Source organism: Dermacentor silvarum, chromosome 2 (genome assembly GCF_013339745.2).
Source record: "Dermacentor silvarum isolate Dsil-2018 chromosome 2, BIME_Dsil_1.4, whole genome shotgun sequence".
Lineage (NCBI taxonomy): Eukaryota > Metazoa > Arthropoda > Arachnida > Ixodida > Ixodidae > Dermacentor > Dermacentor silvarum.
The window spans coordinates 136545439-136571631 of record NC_051155.1 but is presented as its reverse complement, the minus strand read 5'-3'; the positions used below and the strand labels follow the sequence as shown (position 1 = coordinate 136571631).

Genomic DNA, 26193 nt, shown 5'->3' with positions numbered 1-26193 from the left:
TAAAAGAAAAAGAATCCTTAAAAACTACAGCCCGTTGAATAATTCATTTGATGTGACACCCAGCTGTGGCACCAGCATAGTGGCAGCTATGCTGGTAAACTTCTTTAATAAAATCATAGGATTCAGACCAACTGCTGAGAGCAGTTTTCAATTTGGGCGATCGAAAAGCAGTCTGGAGGAGCCATTTCCAGTGCTTGTTGAAATGATTGAACAAGTGATGCTGATATGTTGGCTAAACATTTTCTTATCAGCAAAGATGTCTTTGTGAGTGTATTGTCATAGCAGTGTCTTCAAGCATGCAGCCTTTTCTTTCTCGTTACTGCTCCTGAAAGGTTGGAAAGCGCCAGGTAGCATTTGATATTGACCTCTTTTCATTCTGCAAGCAATCCATTGTTAATCACACTTTCACGGCTACATGTGAAAACAATGTCATCTCTAAATAGATATCATCTTTAGCACAAATATTTCTGCAGTTGTGCTGTAGTTTCCCCTAAGAATGAATTTTCAAGTGATATTTTTAATGTTACATGAATTATCCAGGGGTGTCTCCGTAGAAGGGTATCGGAGCTTCACTGCACAATTTCGCACAATTAAGTGCTCCTCCACATGGTCCATTTTAGCCAGCGAAGGAAATTGTCAGAGGCAGTGAGCAACATAGGCCTGCTCAAATCAACATCGTAGAAGACAAGTGATAGATTTCACAGAAGCTAGCACTCAAAACAAGTCGCTAGAGTTCTGCGCTCGAAGTTGTGCCATCATGGAAAGGCTTTGAAGGCAGTCAAGGGCCACTTTAGATTGCTGATGACTGCGCTGATACGTGGTGTTATTAAAAAGATTCAGGAGGATGTCCATGAGGCAGTGCCTTGTGATAAACCAAGAGATTTTACAAATTTATTAAGAAAAGTGCCATGGGACTCGGTTGAGTTAAAAAGAAATTACCTGTGTTAATTAACAAAAATAATTAGCAAATTAAACTAAAAAATAAACTATTTTTCTCAGTAGCTCTGTAATAAACTTCACTATGTAGCGGAGGATTTCATGCATAGTTCTGGGGTACTAGTGTACTTTGTGTACAAATAAGCTTAGCAGGAAATTACTTAATTATATGTCTTCACTTTCAAGTGAACAATCCTTTTTAATTTTACTTTGTTTTTACTTGCATTTGTAAAAGTTCTTCTGGGTGTCTCGTTGCTTAATTCCTTTAAAGGGACACCTAAGAGGAAACTGACTTGAGCTGTGTTAGTAAATTACTCCTCCACAATACCAAAAAAGGTCACTCTTATAGCGAGAAGATGCTTGGTAAGCCAGAAAATGCACAAAAATGAAAGAAGGGTAGCTACGCCTTCTTCAAATTCATGGACCAGCCTTGCTGTGATGCCATGGATTTTGACACTGTCTGCTCTGGCCTAGTTATGTGTATATCTGTAATAATGGACAACATTATATGATAAAAAAGCGAAAGACTGAACTTGGCAAGTTTTAGCGACTTTTACTGAATTAACATAACAGCCAAAATGCAAAAAGAAAAAAAAAAACAGCTTTGCAATTCGTGACGCCACATTGACGTACAGGCCCTAAGGCTTTAGCATGAAATTCAAAAATGAAACTTTGAGCATCATTTTTGTTTCTATAGTCAAGCTATCACCGCAAAATAAAAAAAAAGTAGAGTTCATCAAGAATAATTTATCAATGTAAACTAGTTCAGTGTTTCTGTTTAGTGTCCTTTACTGCTTCGTGAAATTCCACAAAAGTTGTGTGTAAAGGGATAAGAATGAACACTGCATAATACATTATGTGCTTTTGCTTTTAGGCCTCTAAAGTGGCAATAGGGTGCTTCTCTTTGGCTTTTTTTTTGCCAAAGAAACACTGCAGTATTTTATTGAGGAAAGAGGTTTACAATAAACTGTTATGCAATTATCAGCATAGTCACCACAGTTCTGTGTTCAGAAGCCCATGTTATTGTGCATATTATTAAAAAAATGGTGGAAACAGAGAAAGTGATGAATTTCTAACCATTTATATTAAATTTTAACATCTCTTGCCATTTTTTCAGAGGAACTAACCTTAGCGGGGTGCAATAAGGTTTTCTTCTCTTTCTTTTTTTTTTACCTTTTCAGTGGCACGCCAAAACAGCGAGATAGTGTGTTTCGTCTTTTTCTTCGTGTGGAACCGCTTCAGGTTTGCTTTTGTCTTGCATCTTTCATTTCTATTGCAATTTCAGCTCTTTCGCTTAGCTTACCATTTTATCAGCTTTGTGGAATCTATGTGTGTGTTAAATGTTTTTGATGGGTTTTTGGCACTACTCCATCATAAGTTCTTTCTGCTACGCTGTGAATTTAGGAAAGTTAAACTGATGGCTACCGGCAAATATTAAGTCATGCTTAGCCATGACATCATTTATTTCTCAAAGGATGTCATCCAAAGCATCACTTTTACCAAGAACAGAGCTTTCATAAGTGTGACAATCAAGTAAATGTTGGACAGGATTGGTGCCACCACTGTGATATGACCCGAAGTCACATTTATTTATTTATTTATTTATTTATTATTACATACTGCAGACTTGAGGTCCAAGCAGTGAAGGCATAAAAATACAGAAACACATTAACAAAAAGTAATTAGTAAAATGTTATATATACAACCAAGGCACAGTAACACACTATAATTTGAGTTCTAAAGAATTCTAACAATTACTGGTATGTGCAAAAAAAAATCTTTAAATTTGTTTGTTTTGGCAAAATACAGATTTATGCTATGCTGACGGTGGTGTTGAGTATGATTATGAGGTGTACTATATTCAGTGAAGGGCCGAGGGCTAGCTTTTTGCAGATTAGTTGGCGGAGGAATTTAAGATGCGATTTATTTCTCTGCACTTCAAGTAAAAGGATTGTCCGAGTTCACTAGCTTATGTAACATTATTTAATGTCTCCCGTTAGCTAATTTGCTATTTGTAGTCGACCACTGATAAAAATAATGATAAAAAATTAAATTTAATTTCAACCAGCAGGAAAAAAGTAGCTTTTGTTGAATTTTCTTACTAAATTAGCTGGTGCTACATTTAGACACTGCTCTGTCGGTGATGTTTCTTGGAGTGTGGAGCTCTTTATGTGCTCTCTCTGACTCTAAGCAGGCAGTAGAAATTGACAGCGCATGATGATCTCCGAGCTAGTCAGTGCAGCTACACAGGAGACCTTCTTTGTCACAGGCAATTTGAATTGCAGAATTGTGCAGCGCCATAAGTTGCAATTTTCTGTGTAACTGGGTCATCCCTTGGCATTTAAAAAAAAAAAAAAACACTACGAGGTTTGTAAAAGGTAATCGTTTTTTTTTTTATTTTTTTATTCCCTTGTCCTTGCACTATTCTCAATCTTATACCATGGTATACCAACAAGCCCAAATTGCTGCAGTTGTAATCTGGCATTCCAGATTAACTCAGTGTATTCCTGTAGTATCCCTTGCATTTGCTAAAATGTAGTATACAAGGGAAGGTGCACGCCCATGATGGAACATATGCCAATTTCGTCTGTGCCAGACCAGGATATGTGTGATCGTGGATGCTGTGCAACTTAACGACAAGTTGCACTCTGGCACTGGGCTCAAAGATTAAAAAGCAGCTACTGCTCATCTTTCCTGTGCTCATTCCCCTGATATTTTTTTTCCCTTATGCGTGCTTGCATGCTTCAGCTGTCGTTTATGCATGACCTGACTGTTGTCAGAATGATAGTGCCTGACGAATTGTGTAAAAAAGAAAACAAAACTATCACCTCTGATACAATGTTCTGGCATGTTATATATATCCTCTTTTCCCTCTTTGCATTGCAGTGGGGTCTAACTGAGCTGCTGATGGAAAAAATGGTGGAAGTAGCTGTTACTGACGAGTAAGTAAAAGTTTAAGAACAAATAATTTTTGGCAGGGTGGCTTATCACCTTGAATTTTTCCTTATCACCATGCCTTGTTCACTTGTATTTCTTGAATTTAAAAGGCCAATGAAAGTACAGACGGCATCAAAAGCTTACGGACTGCAGTATCTGAGAAAATGTTTAGTTTCTGAGCAGTTTATGGCCATGTTCAGTCAAAGTGTAGAACACTATGTAGGTTGTGCAGTTAAACCTCAATATAATGAACTTATATATAACGAAATTCTCTATATAATGAAGTATTTCACTTTTTATAACTTGTCTATAAAACACCACGCATTTAGAACCTCAATATGGAGCCATTCCACGTAAAACGTCCCAGACCTCAAAAGTGACCTTCGCCGATTCGTTTGGAAAAATATTGGGCTAGTTGGGAATTGCGTAAATGAGGTCTCACGAAAGCATTTTTCTGTAAAAATAAATGTGGGTGATGTAAGCACTCTGAACCACGGTATAAGAATAATAAAAAGAGGTGCTGACACTCTCCCCACAACGCGCATGAAAGCGCCGCCCGCTCGCGTCCAGATTATGTTCGGCTCGGTTACAGCTCGGTCGGCGCTGTCGTAGAGGGCGCTGCGGAATGCGGTCCCAGCCTCGGCGGCAAGGCGCGTGCTACCGCTGGTGCGTCTCCCTGCTTGCATGTGCGGCTGCACTGTTTTGAAGGCACGCTTTATGTTCGCGTGCTTTTCATGAGCTTGTGCTTGGGTATTGTCGCCACGGGCCCTCGACAAAGGTGGTAGCGGCCTTCTGAGGGGCGTTTGAAATGGGTAGAAAGTGCTTTGTTCCGAACTGCAATTCTGGATACCGGACTTGTGTGGAGCGTGTGCCTTTATTCAAAGCGCCGTTCGACACCGGTCGTCTAGAGCAGTGGCGCCTGTGCAAATCTGAGGTCAGACTGAACTCTAATACCTACTGACCATGTCTGTGCCAAGCATTTTTCAGAGGATATGATATTGACGGCATATTACGCGGAGCTCGATAAAAGGGTGCTACTTCACGCGCCAAAGAGCCCTGTTCTGTCTGCAAAGGCAGTTCTCACCTTATTTCCGAACTGTCCAAAGAAACTCACAAGGTCAAATAAACCTCGAAAGCCGCTGCGGAAGAGAGAACCTCCTGTGTGCCACAAAAACTGCTGTGTGCCACAGCAGTTTGTGCAAATTTGGCTGCATGTATAAGATATATACTGGGTGTCTTAAATATCATGCACCAAGATTTTAAAATATGCAAATGTCACGTAGCTGGACAGAGCCAAGGTAATGTCTACTGTCGCTTGGAGATACTCAGATTATTTTTCTTGCATTCTGCCTAATTACATAATTATTTTCATAATTGATTAATCATTTTTTTCATGCTATAATTAGATAAAAAGTGTGAACGAGAGAATTGTACAGGAACATGGAAAACTCCCGATACAGCTTTCTGTTGCTCAATACGTGATACGTAAAAGTGTTTTCCAAGCGTGAAAGAAACTCGCGAATACACGCAAAATTGCCGCGCGACTGGCCGCCCGAGGCACTTTGCATGTATTAGTAGGCTTCTTTCACGCTCGGAGAAACACTTCTACGTAGTGCGTATTGAGCAATAGAAAGCTGCATAGGGAGTTTTTAAAAACATGCAAATAAGCTTGCATGTTTTTATTCACAATTTTTGCATTGTGGGAGCGTATGAGAGTGTAAGTTTCTGGGATGGTTATCTCCTATTAAAATGATCGAGCTGCTTCATGCACAATTTTTTTGTATTGTGTCTTTGCAAAATAAAAAATAAAAAGTCTATGAGATTATTGTGTGGTGGGTGTAAGTGTATTTGTGGACAGGCTGTACTTTGTCCAATACGCTTACATTGGCACATTCTCATATGCTATTTAAGAAAAAAAGAAAGTCACCTCTTTTTCTGGATCCTGCAAGAGTCACTCAGTCCTCAATTGACGAAAGCCAAATGAATAATATACGTGGTCTATGTGAAGTGGAATTGGAATAAAAAAGGAATGTGCTCAGGTTTTCACCAGTAAACTGCATTAGTCATGCTGTAATCCAAGATAAGGTGCCTGCCTTCATCCCGCCTAATAAATTCCCATTTGAGAGTTTTTACATAGCTGATGTGCATTCTCATCATAAGTTCTAGCCATGAACAGCCACTTTGCTCTAGTGTGTTGCATATCGCAAGCTTGCGCTGTTTCATTTCTTCATTTATATCGCGGCCATACTGAATTCGCGCAACGATGCTTGAACGGTTTTCTTAGTGTGAATGAAAGCAGCGATAAGCATGAAATACAACATTTTCCAGTGCAGTCGAGGGGTAGCACGTGAGCTAACGCTTTTATTTTTTTATGCTTGGATGAACGGCTAGACCGGACAAAACAAATTGTCCGTGCGAGCGTAACTTGACTGGGCTTTGAGTGCTGCCCGATCGATCCGTGTTCACGTCATCCACGCCCTGCACAAGGAACCTTCATGTTAGCGAAGCATTAAGCCTGGTACACTTATTGTTTTAATCTGAAATAACTAATTTTTTTTCGCGCTTTGAGTTTTACTCCACTATGAACGAGAATTTAGGGGAGGCAGAGCAATGTCAAGCCGCCGGCACCGCTAGAGTGTACTATAGAATACGGTCGAGTGGGACGAGCGGCTGGGGCGGCGCATGCTTTGCAGTGAGGCGCCCGACGTGGAAAAATACTGGGGCGGCGCTGCGATCGAACTGGATTGGGCCACATCAAGGTCGCGCCGTTGGAAACTGCTGACGATACAGCTCGGCAGGGTCATTCGTACTACTTCGCGCGCTCGTATTTGCGTTCAGATCGTTCAAATGGTGTTCATAATTGCATATGAGATGTATTTATGCCTTAAGAATAAATTCCTTTCTTTATCTTTTTTTTATTTTATTTTATTTTTTAATGCCGCTCGGTAATTACGCCTGCATTGCGGCCGCAGTGTCGGCTTTCATTCTACTATGGTATTGTACGGTTCCCTTTGGAGAACAAATGTTTTTCGCGTTCAAGCAGCATGTATCTCTCGTGCGTATTGTTGCGCATATAGCTTTCTATCAGTAGGTCTTGTGAAAAGCAGACGAAACAACATATGTAACCTTCTTGCTTGCCGCTTCAAACAAGTAAAGCATAGCTGCCCCATCCGGCGCCTGTACTCAGATTTACGGGAAGTGTTGTTATAGATAAAAAAAAAAAGAGTAAACTGCAGCGCAACATCCCATTCAAGTTTCCGCCTTCCTCACGTAACAGAATGCGGAGTAATTGGTACGGGGTCATTTGTTGCAGTCGGACCGCGATCGAGCGCCGAAAATGGTTTTAGTTAGTCATTCTATATGCTAATATTTGGCCGTAAGCCGAACGTCGACTTTTTTTCCAGTCGGTACTTCAAAAATTTAAAAAAGAAGAGAAAGAAAGCCTGTGCGGTAGCCTAATTAGTGGCTATATAGTAGATACGGCGTTACGCTGCTAAACTGGAGCTCGCGGGTTCAATCCAGGTCGCGGAATTCGATGGGAACGAAATGAAGAAAGACTCGTGCACTTCTATTTAGGTGTACGTTAAAGAACCCAGGTGGTGAAAACTAAACCGGGTGCCTTATAATGATATCGTAGTTTTGCTACGTAAAACCAAAGAATCTGTTTAAATTAAAAAAACAGAAAAAAGTAGGTGGCTGCGTTGTTCGGCTTTTTTCTAGGGGTAAATAAAACAATCTCGAGTCTGATTTCCTAGAAAAACATGTTACGCGCTTATCCTATATTTAATACATAAATGTAATGTCGTTCCCAAATGTATGACCGCTCAACTCAGCAGCTTGTACATTATAAACGACTGCTTTCTGTTATTCGGTGCATTATCATACCGATCATGATGAAACAATTAAAGGAACGGCATGCCTCACATTCACGTAGAGATGTGCAGATCTGTTGCGTTCGTTGAAGAAGTGTGGTACCACATGGGGCACCCAGTTTTAATGGGTTGCAAACATGATGAGACTGTCAAAAAAAAAAAAAGGATGCCTTGTCTGAATCAAGTTAGCAGATTTACAGGCTGCCCGAAAACGGGGCGTTTATATTCAATGACAGCTAGGAACTTGTTAAGCGGGACTTATTGACACCCATGCGTTAATTCTCTCAGGAACTGCGCCTCTGCACAACAACCACGACTCTCCGGCAGCACAATCATCCGGAATAACAGTCCTCACTTCCATCGGTCGCTCACCTTTGAGACTTCAACAGTGCTGTTATGTGTTACATACGAACGGAAACGACTATTCGGCGTCGTACAGTATATCAACAACACTTGCATATATATATATATATATATATATATATATATATATATATATATAAGATGTTTGAATATTATGTCTGCGAATGAGAGTTTTATGTGCAGTATTCCCTAATAAGTGTGTTACTGCAAACACGTGCGCTTATTCCGATCGGGAGTTCTCGCTTTTTCAATTTGTGCATTTAGACTATTTGTTATTTTTTCCCTTACATATATATCGTGAACATATATGTCTATGTACCCTTTGATTTAATTATCTAGAAATACATTGGTCATTCTTCGCACCACGCAGTTAATAAACCTAGTTTATTTCACTCTAATGCTGTTTTCTTCGATGATTGTCCCTGATCAACATCCACCAACAAGAAGCGTGCGTAAAATGACAAGATATCAATAATAAAATTTTCTTACGTAGCTTCGTGTTGCAGAGATACCAGTTACTTTTAGAAGACAGTGGTAAAAACAGCAGTTCACCTGGCTAAAACTACATTTGGTACCGGCCGTCAAGAGTCATGGGCGCACCAAAGCAACTAAACATTAAAAAAATGTACTGCACAGACGTTCTGCGAGAAAAACTGGGCGTCCGCCAGCGTCCGCGTAGCGAACGCGCGCTCGCTAGCAGACGACGCGCTTGACAACGACAGCAAAATTGACGACGTCGCGTTGTATAATCCATGCCTCAAATATATATGTTTGGCAAAATGGTGTAAACATAAATTTTCAGTTGAAATAAAGCACTATTTTAAGAGCTACTATGCGCAATCGGCCTCGGCGCCTGCAGCGAAAGTACGTTGAATATGCCGCGGAGCGCGTCTCTGCCCCAATCCAGTTCGCTCGTAGCGCCCTCGCACAATTTTTCCACACGCAGCGCCTCAGCGGGAGAGCGCCGTTCGGCCCACTTGACCATTGTCTAGTACACTCTAGCACCGCTAAGCTTGGACCGCTGACTGCAGCGCCATCTAATGGCTCGCAGCAGAGCTACTCTGTGCACCCGCAGTGTGAGCACCTAAATGTGCTTACACCGTGCTCTGAAATTTTCGTGAACAAGTAAAAGTTGGTTGGAGGTGAATTTTTAGAGCGCAGCTCTTAGGTGCCCGTGCCTGCGGTGAGCACAGCGAAGGATGAAAGCAAATGCAGAGTGCAGCGGGTAATGAAAGACGGCGATAGCAAAGAGTGCGTGAGGAGGAAAGTGGAGGAGGAGGGTATGACGAAAGCGTGAGAAAAAAAGTGCAGTGCTGCACAAGACAGGCTTTGTGGCGATGATGGCTACGAGATGATGCCAGAGTAGCACACAACAACCCGAAGCTGCTCGAAGTTTGCAAAATCGGACACTGGGACAGCTGGCCGCAGGATAAACATAAACATGCTACCAGCATGGCAGCAGCGGGTGCTCGGCGTAGTCGACTCGTTTATGTGTTGCCAGCCTGAAAATGAAAATATATAGTTACGTTTGTCGAAGAGCTGAAGCGGTATTCTCAAGCGATCGCATTCGAGGATGCGATCCCTTTCGCAAGATTTCGCGCGACTCGGCACAGGTCGGGCACTTGGCCAACCTCACTTTGCACAGCACAACAAACGACCTTTGACACATCCGATGCCAAGACGCGAAATCGCGTGGAATCCCCAAGAGCGATCGGTCGAGGATACCTGCTCGCAGCGATCATGTCACCCACCGTGGCAACATTGATGAGCTGGTGTTGTGTCATCATATATTTGACAAGACACGACAAAGCAGAACATCGGGTACGTCTTATACGCATAAGATTTCGTAACGACCTTCCTGGGCTTCGAAAGTCTGTTTCAGCTGATGGTGCTTCTCTTCTGCTCCTGTGCTAAATGAGCTGGGGCAGCGGCTGGCGCATGAAACTGCCTGTGACCATGTGAACGTATTGGTCGATCATAAGAGCAATAAGCGAATCTACGTGTGGCCATTACTCAACCAATGCATTCCACTAACATCAGCGGCCTAGTTATAGAACACATTAGTTTCGAGCTTGTCACCCGAACATACGACAAAGAGATGGGGCGAACGCTGCCATAGCTGTGACGCCTTCGCTAACTGCAGAAAAACAAGATAACACCGCATATACGGTAGAGATATGAAAAGGAATTCCACCAGAGAAAGATGAACCGAAAAGGAACCGCAACAGCTTGGAATGAGCGTCTACAACCTGTACGAAACACGGTGCAGATAACATGCACGCATGAAAGTGCGACGCATGCATGCATGAAGAAGCCCCGGCCTTCACGAGACCCAAAAAGAAAAAAAAAAACTTCAAATGTTCGCCGCCACTCGTATCGCACAACCTCGCAAGGCGGAGCAGTGTGTCAGAACGTTGGGAGGTAACGCTAGAAGTAAGGAAATCCGAAGGTGACTGCAGCCAGTTGGATGAGTGAGGTAAAGGTCCTCAAATGCCCATGTTCCAATCCGTAAAGTCCCCATAAAAATGTTGGCTATTACTCATCGCTTTTTGTCATCTGCTAGCCAGAGAATTTCCAGAGAGCAGCCAGACCAAAATCGTCCTGGCTGGTTCTGGCAGCCTTTGAGTAGTCAGAGCCGTCCAGCCTGAGTAAAACAAACACACGGTGGAAGTGCGTCGCACGGTGGGCGGAGCAACTCGAGAAAACCAAAGGCACTTAGGCTGGCTCTTGCAGCCTGCGGGTAGCCAGAAGTAGAAAATCGAAGAGGCCCAGTGATCGATCCCGAGATTGCGCGTGCGAGTTGGATTGATGGCTGTTGAAGCGGTGTGATGTTCATCGCCGCGTATTCCACAGGATCTGCGTGCCTTTTGGCAACTAATCAGCCCGATCTTCGCACATGATTTTGCACTTTACGAAATACACATGGCTATTGTTTCCGTTTCCTCTGTCCGCATCGCTATATCATTTCAATCAGTCCCATCGACCCAGACGAATATTGTGCCGATAGAGGCGGCCACGGCAGACGCGGCGTCATTCTGTGAATTGCGGTGTTTAGGCGCTGTGTGTATGATCACATATCAGATGGATGAATGGATGCTATGAGCCTCCCTTTTGAAATGGGGTGGGGGCTTGCGCCACCAAGCTTCTGTTCTTATTTTGCTTATTGTCCTACCTATCTCTTAAAAAAAGAAGAAAAGAAAAGCACAATGAATTCTCAACATCAAGCATTCTGAACCACTATTGGGAACTTCGTTTTTGTACGCCTCCGTTGTTTGTGGTCTCTCTACTTTTCTACCACCAAACCTTCCATCGCCTCTTACTAATCGGTTTGACATTGGGGAGTGCTCGCAGTGACAGTCTGCTACCATGTCAGCCGGGGTGGCTCGTCTGCAGCATGCTCGACGCCCCTCTTGCGCTGAAAACGAAGTGAAATGCTCTCTTGGGCAGCCTAGAGCACGAGGGGTTCCGCAGTGCAGGCTACCTGTGGCACTGCGCGAGTTTCCATATTGAACGTATTGAAAAATTGAATAGTAGATATTCAATTCACAAATAGAATTAGTCAAACATTCCCGATTCGATTCAGTAATATTCTAGTACCTATTACTGAATATTACCGAGAATTACAGAAGTTGGGTCTTCTGGGCTTACACTTGGGAACTGGCGCATCTGTATGGCAAGCGTTGCTCTGCAGCAAAATCATTTAGAACAGTCTACTTTCTCTCTGTAGACTCAAATAAGCATTCTTATTTCATATATTCGAACAGAAATGAACATTCGACAATTTAAAATTGTGGATTGCCGAATCGAATTAAATAGCCAAGACTATTCGATTCGCATCTGTAATTTTGAATACAGTTAAACCTGCTTATAACGAACCTCCATATAACGAATTCCTGGATATACCGAAGTTTTTCGATTCCCCGCCGTTACTCCATAGAAGCACATGTATTTGAGACCTCTACGTAACGAAGTGGCAGCGGGAGACCCCCTCGATATAACGAATTTTCCCCTCCGACTACCCAGAGATTTCGCCCCAAATTTTGTCATTTTTGCGCGAGCAGCAACCGGAAGTACCTTCTGCGCCGCGATGGAATGCGAAGCGAGCGCACGTGTGCGTGCGTGCGTGCGTGTGCGAGGCGGCCCTGCATCCCTCGACCCGGCGATCTTGCCGCCGCGGGCATGACCTTTCCCCCTCCCTTCATTCAAATCTGATCCTGCCGCTTGCTGCAGCTGGCCTAGCCCGCCAAGCCCGCACTCTCTCCTTTTCCAGCTGATGTTGCCGACGCGCTGGTACACGCTGTGGCACATCAGACTCGATGAGCGCGGACACGCCCTGTCAAACGCTGGCGGCGTGTGGAAGCGCGACCGAAGTGACCTTCGTGCTGTTTATCGCTTCAACGCAAACTGAGCGCCGAGAACACACAGCACGCAGAAAGCTACGAGCCGCCGACGCACCTACACTGCTAGACTCTGCCCCAACACAGATCGCTTTCAAGATTCCGCCTGCGCGACCGCGCGCTGCCCCGCTATCCCTCCCCCTCGCTCCCTCGCCGCTGCCTCGAGCGCAACGGAAGAGAGCACGCTTCCTCCCTGCTTTTCTTGCGCGCGCGAGATGCGGTCGTCGGCTTCCCTCCCACGTTTTCACTCGCACATACAGCATACGGCGCGCGGCGACTGCGTTATCGCCCTTGGACGTACGGCCACGCTAGCGGCAAAAACACGCAGCAAAAACGCGCGTCAGAAACGCGCGGCAAAAGCGGCAGGAATCGGGGGTCTTGCGGCGTGCCGCGCGAAATGGGTTCTGCGGCAAATGCCGCGTGCCGCGAGATGAAGAACCAATCAAGAGCGACGAGGGTGACGTCATGTAGCCATCACAACCGGAACGCCGCCGGTCCGCGCCGGGTTTTCAACCGACGATCGTCGTCTCTCGCATGAAACAAGGAGCGCTCGCGGTGTTGCTCGCCCGTTCGGAGAGCGCGGGAGATCTTATCGCGCTGCCGCGCGGCGAGTAGCGCGTGCCACGGTGGCCTCGCGGCAAGGCGCTGACGCGCGGCAACTTGCCGCTCGCTGCATGACGCATTGAGTTCTATGGGAGCTGTCCGGGACCGGTCGAAAACGACGTAACAGCCGGGAAAACGCAGCCCCCGGGAACGTAACAGCGAGGTTCTACTGTAACACTATACGACGCTACGACGCCATCGTGACGCTCGCTCTTCGTTTCCGATGCCTCGCGCTTGTGCGAAATGACACGCGTCTACGCATCCGGTACCTGGTGTGACATTCCGAGGACGGGTGCTTCGACGAAAACGGAAAACGGGTGCGCGTTACAATTGAGGGCGCGTTAAAATCGAGTAAATACGGTAAACGTTTATTTTTCGAATTTTCGTGCCGAACCTGCATATAACGAAATCCTCTTTATAACGAAGTTTTTCGGGAATTTGTCAATTTCGTTATATCCAGGTTTAACTGTATTTGCACATCCCTAGTACTGTATTTGCACGTAAATAATGTGAGCCCAAATATAGTGGAATCTCGACGATTCTGCATAATACATTTTTCGGGATAATACATTCTTTCTTATTATACCATTTCTTTTTCTTATATACGATTATGTTCGAATAATACGATTTTCGGATGATATGTTTTATTTTCCAGTTCCCTTGAAGATCGCATCAACGAGATTCCACTGTGTAACGTGAGGGGAGACTTTCAGTCCCTTCGAAAAGAAAAAAAAGAAAAAAATACACGTTACAGTTATACATGACATGAACCAAATAGAGTGTTCCGAGGTGGAAATTTCAGGGAAAAAATTTTTTGTTATATTAGTGCAAATGTGGTATTTAGAGTTACACAGATGTTAAAGAACAAAGCACCATGATGAAGTAAAGCTGGAAGTCACAGTGCCATTAGCCATATCGCGGATTTCTTTTAAACTGAAAGTGTGCGCTTATTGGACTGCGCTTTAATTCCATGCTGGAGCTGAGGTTCTAGCTGTGATGTAATATTAATACAGCTATACATTTGTTTTATGTTGAAATGAGCCGTGTAACTTGGAAGCAGGTCAATCATGTTTCTAACCAAACAAACCTCGTGAGGTATTGCCAGCAGCAATGTTGCTCCCAGCTGCATCCATGGCTGTCATTAACATGGCAGCATGCGAAAGGTAGCACGCATACATTAGACTAAAATTTCCTGTTTACTGTCTATGCTGGCAAATGGTTCGGGTCACCAGTGGCAGCTTGGTGGCTATGGTGATGTGCTGCTATGCTCAACATGGGGGTTCCATCCCAGGGCAGTGGCCACACCTTGATGAGGGACGAAATGCAAAAACGCTTGTGTACTTACATTTAGGTGCATGTTAAACAACCCGAGGTTGTCCCAATTAATCCGGAGTCCTTTGCTAAAGCATGCCTCATAATCATATCGTGGTTTTGACATATAAAACACCAGTATTTATATATCTATTATAGGTCGCCAGCGAACACCTTCCACGTCCAAGTGCTCAACCAGTTTAAATGGCTCGACGGCCTGGCGGGCACCAAGGTTTGTCTCTTTATTCGCTGGCATGAGATGGTGTTGCAGGATGATGTTTGGCAGTGTTGTAGAGTGACAGTATAATTATTAAGCAAGCTGCATAGGTTAATGCACAGTTAATCTCAAGATAACCATCGCATGCTTGCTGTAAGTTGTGTAGAATGCATAGCAATTCAACAAGGAGCTACAGCTATTGCCATTGTTTTTCTGTTGGTTCACATAGTGGCACCCCTACAAATGAAACCTCTGACTAGGGTTCTCACTGAACTACGTTCTCTTCTCACAAAAAGACTGCTCGTGTGCATCTGTGAATATTTATTCTATTCGTTAACGCACGGAACAGTGCAACACTTACTGTGCATAATAGTGTGCCAGCTATCACACCAATGCATCGCATAATGAGCGAAACTGTGATTTCCTTAAAGGGGGCCCTGAACCACCCCTCGAGCTTGGTGAAATAACACAGTCTGCGGGTAGCATACGCTGCTACGCAGTCAAGTTTTGCTGTCGTATGCGGTGCATGGAGCTGGCAAACGGAGTGCATGTCACCATTCTCTCAAATACTCTCTTTACAAGAGAAGCCGTGATCCTAACTCTTTCCTGTATGCCTTATTTCGTAATAAAGCGCATTCCCATACACATCTGCTATTGGTCGCTGCGGTCGGCTACACCGAGGTCGCCACGGGGTGCCGCCACAAGTCCACTGGCTAAATGCACCGCTGCTTGCTGAGGTCAACCGCGTTTGGCGTACGTTTAGCGCGTCGTGGGCACCAAAATCAGAAGTCGTGTGCCGTCTATGTTAACATCTAAAATGAAATTTCAACTGCACGCCACGGTGAAATTTCGAAGGTGGAGCGTTGTGGCCACGCCTTACTCTGCCGTAGCCTTCGCAGTGCAAGGCATTGAAAAAGGAACGGGAGCGTGTGGAGGCCGTGTTTGATTGCCAATAACTACGCTTCTGCTTAACACATTGAAGTACTTTTTGCGGCAAAGTATTTCTGAAATAGCCTATTTTCACTTCAAATGCCTTTCTCCACTTTGATGAAAAGTGCTTTAGGGCCCCTTTAAAATGATCTCTGTAGCGCAAGAAGTCGAAAATAAAAGAAAACAGTGAGAGGGACGAGAAGAAAGGAAAGACGAGCGCTACATTCACAACTCAACGCGCTCGTCTTTTCTTTCCTCTCGTCCCTCTCGCTGTTATTTCTTATTTTCGAGTTTTTCTGCTACAAAGATCATGTTAGGTAAACACAAACTCCCCCAAGAACAAGTTATTCTGAAGTGTGATTTCTTTCTTTCTTCCCCCCCCCCCCCTCCATTTTTTAGGCATTCATGAACAAAGTGTTTGATGAGGTCCTCCCTGTGATTCCACTGCATGTGCGCAAAGATGTTGTGCTCGCTCTGCCGCACATACTGGAGGACACTGAACACCTTGCTGCAGCTCGAAAACTCGGGTACGAATTCTTCAGATTTATTTAAAGAAAAGGACATGCATACTTTTTTATTTATGTTTTCCTAAAGTTTCTGGATCTTTCATTGTATTCCCTCCTTACGGTTGTGTTGACACACAAATTTCATCCGAGGTGTTGCGGCCCCTGATATAGTTTTGCCGGATTTAGCATTGACAGATAAGGTGGCACCTACTAAGGAGCCGTTCTATGTAGAAACCGCATGTTTAATGGTGGAGGTCACGTAAACACGAGTTTCAGAGATGCGTTGAAGCGAGAGACCGCCGAAGTGTTTGCTCCCTTCTGCTTGTGCTTTCGTGATAGCGTCATCCCACTGCAGGTGACACAATCAGCCACGAGGGCAGACACGAAAGCGTCGCAGGCTTCCTTTCATGCTGCCATTGTGAAGATATCGACACAGCATGAAACCGTAAATTTGGTCGCCGACTCTCAAGTTCAACAAGAAAAATTTTTTTTTAAATTCATATATTCTTCTTTCGATTGCACAAAATTTTGGAAAATCTTGTGGTGCCTTCCGTGTAAGAAAAATTTGTCGGCGACTGTACTTAATTGCATAAGACGTCTAATTGCAATATAACGAATTTCAATATACAGTGGAATCTCGATAATACGATCATGGCTAATATGAATTTCTGGATGATATGAATTTTTCTGTGGTCCCGGCCGAGCCCCATTACTTTGCATTGTGCTAGAGAACGGTTGTTACGAATCGATTTTCGATCCGCGTCGATTGATACGAATAAACGCCGCCCCACCGACGGTTGCGAAAGAGAACAGAGCATGTTCACGCGCTTTCTCCCTTTCTCTTTTAGTGCGGAGGCGCGGACGCGGCGCCAGACAGCGCGGAGGCCGCGACTGGGCGCGATGAGTTTGAAGCGGTGGCGCTTTTGTGCTTTTCCCAGAAGCGCAGCCGCCGCAGCAAGCGCAGGTTCTTGCGGTCTATTGCTTCAACAAAAACTGAGCGGCGTAAGCACAGCGCATACAAAGCTCAGAGCCGTGTGGAGATCGCTTTCAAGATACGGTGCGCGCGACAACACTGACAGCCGGCACAGGCGCGAGCGCATTTGTTGGCAGAGTAGAAGCCGCCCCCCCCTCCCTCCCTCCCTTTCTCCCTTCCCGCTTTGCTCCTTTCGTGTGGGAGATTGTGTCGCCAGTTACCCTTGCAAGATACGCATTTGGTGCCACAGCACAGCGTCACCCCTCCCCCCTTCCTTACCCCCACGGCCTCTCGCGGAAGTGGCGTTTGCTCTCCGCTGTGCATTCACTCTCCGTGAAGGCGCACGTCCTCCGCACGCTTTCACTCGCACATACGGCGCGCGGCGACGATCTTATTGCCCTTGGACTCATGCTCCACGTCTCATGCTCCTCCTCCGCATCGCCCTCGTTGATCTCCTCTCCCATCGGTGGGCGTACCGCGTTGAGAAGGGTGCTCGCTACCGCTCTTGTCGGCGAGATTTTCCCACGGAAGCCGCATTATAACCGGTATTTCGTCTCACGCGGCTGCACTGTAAGCGGTATGCGTATACATGGAGTTCTATGGGGGGGTAAACGGCAGTCGGTAAAGGCCGCGTTGTAGCTAGTTCTGCACTATAAACGGTTACGTTATAAGTGGTCTATACTGTAAATGCTTTTTACGTACGTGTGCCTGAGTGAGTTCGCCTCCGACTCTTTAATTTAGCTAGTTTTAATTGTGTTTCGATGATACGAATTTCGGCTAATACGAATATTTTTAGTGACCTGGTGAGATTTGTATCATCGGGATTCCACTGTAATGAAGTGCCAGTTTTATTAATTTTGTCTTATCGAGGTTTAACTGATATATAAGAATCTCCCAAACTGTGTTGCCAGTACAATCACAATTGCAACCTGACTGCATCCGCAATAACATGTCAGGCCACACATTGTATTAATGCATATTTATATATATTTATGTTTGAATGTTGTTGAGGTTGTTTAGCTCTTAGGAACAAAGGACTCAACACACATAAGTGGCAACACAACAAAGGCTATTTATTGCTCCTTAGACACAATGCCAGCCAGACGGAATAACACGGAATAGTTTCTGAATGTAACATGCGGAGTCTAGGCATTTTGACTCATCACGCGGGACTACTGAACAAAAATGCACCCATGCTGTATTCCAGAACATAGATAATTCGAGTGGGCGCTCCCATTAATGCAAGTTTGCCTGAGTGATCATGTTCGCCGATGCTGGTGCCACATCTCGAAGCTGAGCTGGAAGCCTTTTGCACGATAGTCTTGTTATGCATCAATGAGCACACAGTCAGTCTGCACATGCTGGTGTTCATAAGAGGAAGAAGTAACTTCCTTTTGTGCCTGTGCTATCCAGGCCGTCAGATAGGGCTAGTATCAAAACACTTGTCATGTTTTGTCATACGTGCCTAACTATGACAGCAATGTCTGCCATCGCGGGTGTGTCATGCAGAGAAGCCGAACGACTGGAGACGGCGAGAGTCATGCAAGAAAGAAGACGAGCATTGTTTTCAATCTTCTCCAAGTGTGAAAAATTGCACTGTTGTTGCTTTGTGCATTTTTTTTTTATTCACGAATTGCCAGACAACTCAGTGGTATGCTTGGTTAACTGACGCCATTCATATTCTTGCAGTGAGCTCTTTACTGATGACAAGGAGCTTGGCCCTACTGTACTTGAGGCCCTCAGTAACCTTTACGTGGAACCAGAAGTGATTTCTGAGGTAACTTCCCAAATTATGTCTGTTTTCCTGTTATTTTGATTCTAATGTCAGACTAGCTTTTTTGTGGGGGAGGGATGAGGGGGTAAGCCTGATTGAAGTTTGTGCTTTTCCGGGCGTTTCTCTGTATAAAACATTTTTTTTATTATTTTGAGAGCCCCTCCATGATTTTTTTCCCTTTCCGTGTGGTATTTTGAACTGGGTTGCAGGCACTCTATGATTTGGAAAAGTATGCGATAGCTCTGCCTTTGACACACAACTCCCTGTATCACTGCGCTGTAAAGATCCTTCATACATTTCAATATTTTCACCATGGATAAAAGCTATAAAAGTGTGTCTGCATTTTCATTTAAGATAGTATGCCTTGCGTTTACTTTTCAACAGGTGCGAACTCGTGTGTTGACCGTGCTGAAATCATTAAAGCTCAGTCAGCTGCCCCCAACTGTTAAGTTTGTGCTTTCCAATTGCACTGTCCAGGAAGCTCCCCAGGTAAGCAGAGTTTGGTCAGAATAGTTGACACTTTGCAGAAGTTCTCTTAACCACCTATGGAGTGTTTTCTTGTTTGATTCTACTGCAGTGCTTGCTTTTGTTCATTTCTGTATACATATTTGTTCCTCTTTGTGCACATACAATAAACCTCGATTTAACATAACACAATTTTACAAAATAATACTTCCAACTCTCTGGCACTGATTTGTAGAGCCTAATGCATTGAAAACCTCGAAGCGGCTAAGTTAACTCAATTTCTCACCCTATTGAATGAAGTGTGGGGGCGGGGGGGAATATCAAAAAGTTTTTGGGAAAATACTGGTATGCAGAGTTTCAGTTTTATTTATTTATTTATTTATTTATTTATTTATTTATTTATTTATTTATTTATTTATTTATTTATTTATTTATTAATCAATACTGTAGGCCTATTCAGGCCTATACAGGAGAGGGCATACAAGGTACAGAGGGTTCCATGTTAACGGGGACCAAAAAATAAAAAAGCCATAATACATTGTAAGCGTGGACGACAACAACAAAATAATAAGTGGACTATACATTTGAATATTTCAGTGGGCATACCAGTATTTGAAAACATGTGTAGGATAAAAAATAAGAATGCGGCAGTAAAAGGTTATGCAGTGTGTGAGAGCGGTAATATGAAGAAAGACACACAAAGAAGGAAAGAGAAAAATCGTTTGAACAGAATGTGTCAATACATGCGCGATGCATAATTTTTGCTTCTCTTTGCGCACCGAACACTATCGTCTTAATACAGTAAGTCAAAATAAGATTCTGCAAGTGACAAAAATGTGTCAACTGATTCAGCATTGACAACCTGATTCGGCAGGTCATTCCACATTTCGATAGCTAAAGGAAAGAATGAATACTTAAATGTATTACAGCGTGGGAGGAAGGGGAAGTAGAAATAACCACATTTCTCGTGGTTATTTCTACTCGAGTGACGGTCTGGAGATTTCAAGTATTCGTCCTTATTTATATTTACTAAATTGTGCGAAAGAAGGAAAATAAACTTTAGGGTGGCTAGCTTACGCCAGCTAGCCAGAGTTGAGGTGATCGACGCCATTGACCTCTTAGGATTTGTCTTAAGATTAAGACAAGGCACTTCAACAGCCTGGCTATTTGTAAGTGTGCATGAAGGTGAAAATAGCACAATCTTTTCTTGCTCTTGAATAAACAATGTTATTTGCATGAGTGTAATAAGTGATTTCAAGAAAATCGCAATCTAACAAGATAGTTTCCAGGTACCATTGAGTTCATTAAATTTAAGTTTAACTCTATAATAGACATGTACTCACAGCTTCACATGAGGCCTTTAGGTTGTACGTAAATGAATTTTGGAACATGCTGAATTGTAATGCTCTGAGGCTGAGCACTACACAGTCTTTCATTAGCAGTGTGTGCAATTAGTTTTCACTAATCTCTTCACGGTATTATGCTTTGAGATTTTTATTAAAACCTGTTTTCTTTGTTATGTTAGTTGACCTTATTGTTGTGATATGTTTATTACTTTTATTTTGCACATTTTGTTTTGTACCTAGTCCTGCTTGAAGGGGCCCAAAGTGCTGGCCTACAATGCATGCAGTGCAGCCTGATTTTAACAATGTTTAACAATGAGCATACAAATTTATGGCCGATGAAGTGGTTGTGAAATGATTGCCCATAATTCTCATAGGAGTTCAATCATGTGTGCTTACTCAGAAGGTTGCAGGGATAGGAGCTGTTTTAAAAGGCTGTGTAGTTTTCTACCATACTAAAATGTAGAAACCTCAAAGTTTTCAATTGAAGGAAAATACAATGAGGTGCGACTGTGCCATTTGATAAATTAAACAAATACGAACAAAAATGTTTTGTTTTCTTTCTGAATCAATTGGAATAACTGTAATAATATTTAATATTTAGCCTCATTCATCAGCAAAAAAAAAGTTATGATTGAGGTTATGCAAAAGAAACACAAGTGTGATTTAACTGGCCAGGGAAGGGTCTCCTGCTGATTTAGATGGCTTGCCGGTGGCTTGCCATGCCAATGTGTGAACAGTGCTAAATTACAAATGCGCTTTGCACAGATGTTAACTGAATATGCAACCGTGTGATCACTCACGATCGGCAGAAGCACTTGCTGCTGCAGGCCAGGCAAGCCATTGGCCAGAACATGCACGTGTTTAAAATATGCTCTTTCATGTTGATATTGCTTAGTACTATTTGACATTTTTGCTACTGGCGTGCGTATTTTGAGCGGCAAGTTAACAATTATTAGCTATACTGTGACTGAAATTGTCTCGAATCTTGCATTTTCAGTTTTATTATAGCAGTAGGCTACTCATTTATGGTAAACATGACCAACAAAATTTTAAGTTTAGTTAGTTACATCTGATAATTCATTGTAACAGTGCTCTTGAGGTCCAATGGTACCAGAAGACTGCAGCCATGACGACTGATGTTTAAACAAAAACATAGAATATTCAAATGATGGCTTCTGAGAAATAGCTACCAGCTCACAGGAGCTGTGGGTTGCATCTGCTTTCATTCCAGGTGGTGTCTGAGCTACGGGCCAACCTTGAACTTCGTCACATTCTGCCAGTCACTTCTACACCAACAAATTTCAGGTATTGTCATGCTTATGTTGTTAGTAATGCCTCTGCATATTCATTTGTTTTAGTTGATAGAACTAATCATGCAGCTTCATCTTATTCTGTTTTTCGTATATACTGCGTATTGCATAACTAGAAGTGCCAGGTATACATGACTCTTCGAGCTATACCGCGACCTCATTTCCCCCACAAACTTTGCACACGGGTACAATTTTGAAGTTGGTTCAGTTTAATATCTTGTTTGCAAGCATTGCTTGCCTATTTCATTCATAGTAAAGCCAAAGCAGTCTGCAGCGATACTTCCCAAAAAATGTTGATCTTGCTGCAAAGACGGTGGTGCCATCTGTCACTGCTGTGGCACCACCATTTCGTGATGCCCCGGTCAAATAAGCCACGTTATGTTTTTCAACGCTACATTCATCTAGTAATCACACTTGGCAGGATACTTTATTTTTCACATGCAACTTCTAGAGGTTATCTTTGGGTTTGCCTTCTTTCATCAACCTGGAGCTTTCTTGTAAATGGCTGGGGGACACGCTTCCACTTTGTGGGAAATAAGAGAGCTGTTATGTCTCAGCTTATCTGATACTGGTTCAGTGGAGGAATGTGCAAATCGAAATGATATCCAAGCATATATTTTAATAGTTGTGTTGAGTGTTGCTTTTGATGTAGAGAAGGTGTGGTGTAATGCTGATATTCATGGCCATGTGCATTTTGGTGTTGAAGAAGGTGGATGAGCAAGAAAATGGCCTCAGTCATGAAGCTCCTTCTTGTTTGTGTTGATAATGTTTCAACGTTGACCATATTGACTATATTTAATCTCTCAACTGCCTGAATTTCTGCCTGGAGAAAAGCATTTGAACGACACCTGAAACTATTGTTAGTTTTTCACACCATTTGCTACTCCACGTTGATGTTTGTGGGTTAGTTGCAAAAAACAAAGTTGGGCATTTGGTGTGATATAATTTTTTTTACGTCTGCATGTTTTGTTTACAATATGCCCTTTGGCTTGGAAAGCGAAATGTCTTGCGTTTCATGGCAACCTGTAAGACAGTAAGCATAGCAGAGAGGACACCTATGAATTGTAAATTTGAGTGGATACAGCCACATAAATTCTTTTCAAACTTGTTAGAAATTCCATCTACAGAGGGTTTTCTAATCGAGAGGTGGCGACAAGCTTCCATGTTTTGATAGACAAGAAAGAACACATTACGTCAGAATGTCCCATTACGATGTAGGAGCTCAAAATGAGTGTGTTGCAAACAACCAGCTAGAAGAGGTTAGGTGAAAAGTCGTCTAGCTCGATTCTTTGTTTACTAATGTTTTGAATACTGATTCTTTCAATATTGGCTGCATGGTGAAACTTATGGTGAGATTGGCCTATTGAATCACACGCAATTTGCTTGAGGGAACTGGCAGCCAGAATGAAAGGGCCTTGATGTGTCATGCACCATTCACACTGCTTATTAAGTTGCCAACAGAAAGCATTGCATTTCTGTGATCATGGGACTTAGGATTTCACGTTGAAACCTTTTTGTGCATGCATGGTAGTGTGCAGTTGGTTGGTGTGCTGTGATACTAAATAGGTTCTTTTAATTTTATGAAGTGCTAACGTTGATTGATTTGTTTTTGCAAATTACTGGCTCGGTTGCAATGGATAGGCATAGCCAGCTGTTGTTCTTGCACAACCTAAAATAGATGTTAGAAATGACGTTTGTTGTTATCTACGCGTACACAGTACCGAGGAAGACGAGGAGCTCCAAACACTCACTGAAATTTCAAATGCTGTGCAGCTGCGCAGGTTTCTTCGTGATGCTTGGATGAAGGTTCGTGTCACTTTATTTTTTATTTTGATCTTGTTTGCTTGTTATGTCATGGAGACATAAAAATAGGCATTGTGGGTTAGATCTAAATTTAAAGTTTTGGTGAACACATGGCTTGACATACTAACTTGAATATGCTGGAACTACAGAAGCATGTGCAATTTCAATCAATGCTGAAAATGCCAGATTACCATTTTTTTTTTTTTCACAGACATTGTTTACAGCAGAAGTCCTTCAGTATGTTCCGTATTATACTGACAACCTGGTGAAATGCCCATAGAGTGCTGTGTATTGCTTTCCTGCTTGACTTGTACTTGAAATCGCCAATATTCGGGCACCCCTAACAAAAGTAACACATATGAATAATTGATTTTGCTTCGGTGTACCTTGTCTGCTTCATACCATGTCCTCTGAAAGAAGCTTTTTGCCTGCGTTCCTAATTACCTCTTGTTTGGTAGAATAGCACAAGCTGTTAGTGTTGCATCTGTTAGAATATGCACTTATTCCAAGCACAGGAGCTGTTTTGCACGGTCATGTCAAAGCATTTGGAATCATTTTGTTCTGTCATACCCTGGCAGAGCCAGTGAATTTTTTCCTGATGAGAATGCAGCATGTAAAGAAAATATGCCTTCTCATGCAGCATCATTCTGTGCAGATTGTGGCATCTATGCACAAGCAGTGAATGTGCTTGTGCAAGTTATAATGTGGCATATGAAACAAATGGTATTTATTGAAAAAGTTTGATAATAATGACAAAATGCATTGCCTTTGCGCAGATTATTGAGAATGTCAAGGTTGCTGCAGAGCACAAGGTGAGTTATTGCTGCTTACATCGTTGTCTTAAACATACCTTTAAAAGTTGAAAACTTGGAACTTTGGTGTACTCAGGGGCCATAAATAGGAGTGTCAGTATACAGGGCTGCTCCATCTAAACAGCTGCTTCGTTTGCACTCAAATTTTGCACAGAGCTAACATTTTGCAGTGGGTTCAGTTTAAAGATGGTTGTGGGCATTACTTGCCTGGTTTGTCTACACTAAATCCGAAGTGGTTGTCGACACTCAAAAATTTTTTATTCCACTTCAACGAAACAGTAGGCGCCATCTGTTACAGCTTACAGCAAAGACATGGCGTTCATTGTAGTTGTGACAGATCGCACCACTGTTCCATTGCAGTAGAATCCACATGTTTCGAGTGGCATCAATGTTTTTGTTTCGATGGTGCACACATTGGATTTATTGGGTATGAGACAAGTGATGCCCACAGACAGTATTATTCTGAAGCCACTGCAAAACACTACCTCTGTGCAAAAATTCGAGTGCCTACAAGCCAGTGGTATAGCCAGAGCAAGATGCTATTTTTTTAATACTTGCTATGCGTCATGTTCCTGTTAATTTTTCTTTTTCTTTCCTTTCTCAGACTCTTGACGTGTTGTTTCTTGTCATGCTGCACAAGTTCTTACCAAAACCTGAAGCCAAGTCTGTGGAAAGTCTGCTTCGCAAGAAAGTGCGCAATGGCCATTTCACAGGAAGCCTTCTTGACCGAACTTTTGACTCGCACTCTCAGGTCAGTTTCCTGTCATTGTCCGAGTGCTTGAACATTGTCTTGTTCTGCTGTAAGACCTAGGTGGCAGTGCTGAGAGGTACTGTAGTTTTGCACGTATAACCCGCACCAAAAATTTAATAAATTTAACAGTAAAATTGGCGTGTGGGTTATATGCGAATTTCATCTTGAGATGTGGCTTCACGGCTGCATGTGCCACGCTGCTGTGAAGCCACACTTCTAGGCAAGGTCCTTTGCCATTCAAAGTTTCATTATCTTCTAGGGAACCCAACCCTCTCCCAATTCCTGCATGTTGAACTTCCTTCTCCACTTCTTCATGATCACCCATTCTGATCTTTACAGATCGCCAATTTACGTTTAGTAGTTATTGAATAGTGCACACAGTGCCGGCCACTCCCACTCCCTTGGACCGTGTGAAGCGCTTCGTGATACGGCAGCGAGCCAAATCACCATTAGGATTTTCGGCTTGTTTGCGTTTGCTCTGTTGCCATTGCCCATGTCAGGGGTGCTCTGTTCCCACTGTATCCTTTGTTGCGTGAATTCTAGCTGCGAAGTGATCCAATTCACATCACATGTCTTGTGACTGATTTGTCCACGATCACGTCTATAGTGTAAATCCAGTTTTATCAGAATCTCTGAAGAGGTGAGGAACAGAGCCGCTTGGCAGAAGATGCAACATGGACGAGTCGGGCATCTGCGAATGAAGACTGCATTTGCAAAGATTTGAGCATTGTGCTATGCAGTTATTTCTGAGAGCTATGTGCGCAGATTTTTTATTTTTATTTCTGGGCTGTTGTATTTGGGGGTGCGGCTTATACGTGGAAAAATGCGGCATCCAGCCCCTACCAAAGTTCAAAAGGTACTCGGGAATTCAAATTTCTCGCAAATCT

General features: G+C 43.2%; 2 protein-coding genes across 7 annotated transcripts in view; one reads left to right on the top strand and one right to left on the bottom strand.

Annotated features, from left to right (window-relative positions):
- LOC119441814 (ADP-ribose pyrophosphatase, mitochondrial) overlaps nucleotides 1-26193 on the bottom strand; it is a 234038-nt gene that overhangs the window by 31933 nt on the left and 175912 nt on the right. The window lies entirely within an intron of this gene.
- The window catches only part of LOC119441812 (Fanconi anemia group D2 protein homolog), a 93722-nt gene that overhangs the window by 11274 nt on the left and 56255 nt on the right, over nucleotides 1-26193 (top strand). Inside the window, exons 7-16 of the mRNA XM_037706438.2 lie at nucleotides 2118-2178; nucleotides 3823-3878; nucleotides 14579-14651; nucleotides 15966-16093; nucleotides 18735-18822; nucleotides 19204-19308; nucleotides 21862-21935; nucleotides 23659-23746; nucleotides 24520-24555; nucleotides 25160-25306. Of these exons, the coding sequence (XP_037562366.1) occupies nucleotides 2118-2178; nucleotides 3823-3878; nucleotides 14579-14651; nucleotides 15966-16093; nucleotides 18735-18822; nucleotides 19204-19308; nucleotides 21862-21935; nucleotides 23659-23746; nucleotides 24520-24555; nucleotides 25160-25306 (856 nt within the window). The remainder of the gene's footprint in view (nucleotides 1-2117; nucleotides 2179-3822; nucleotides 3879-14578; nucleotides 14652-15965; nucleotides 16094-18734; nucleotides 18823-19203; nucleotides 19309-21861; nucleotides 21936-23658; nucleotides 23747-24519; nucleotides 24556-25159; nucleotides 25307-26193) is intronic.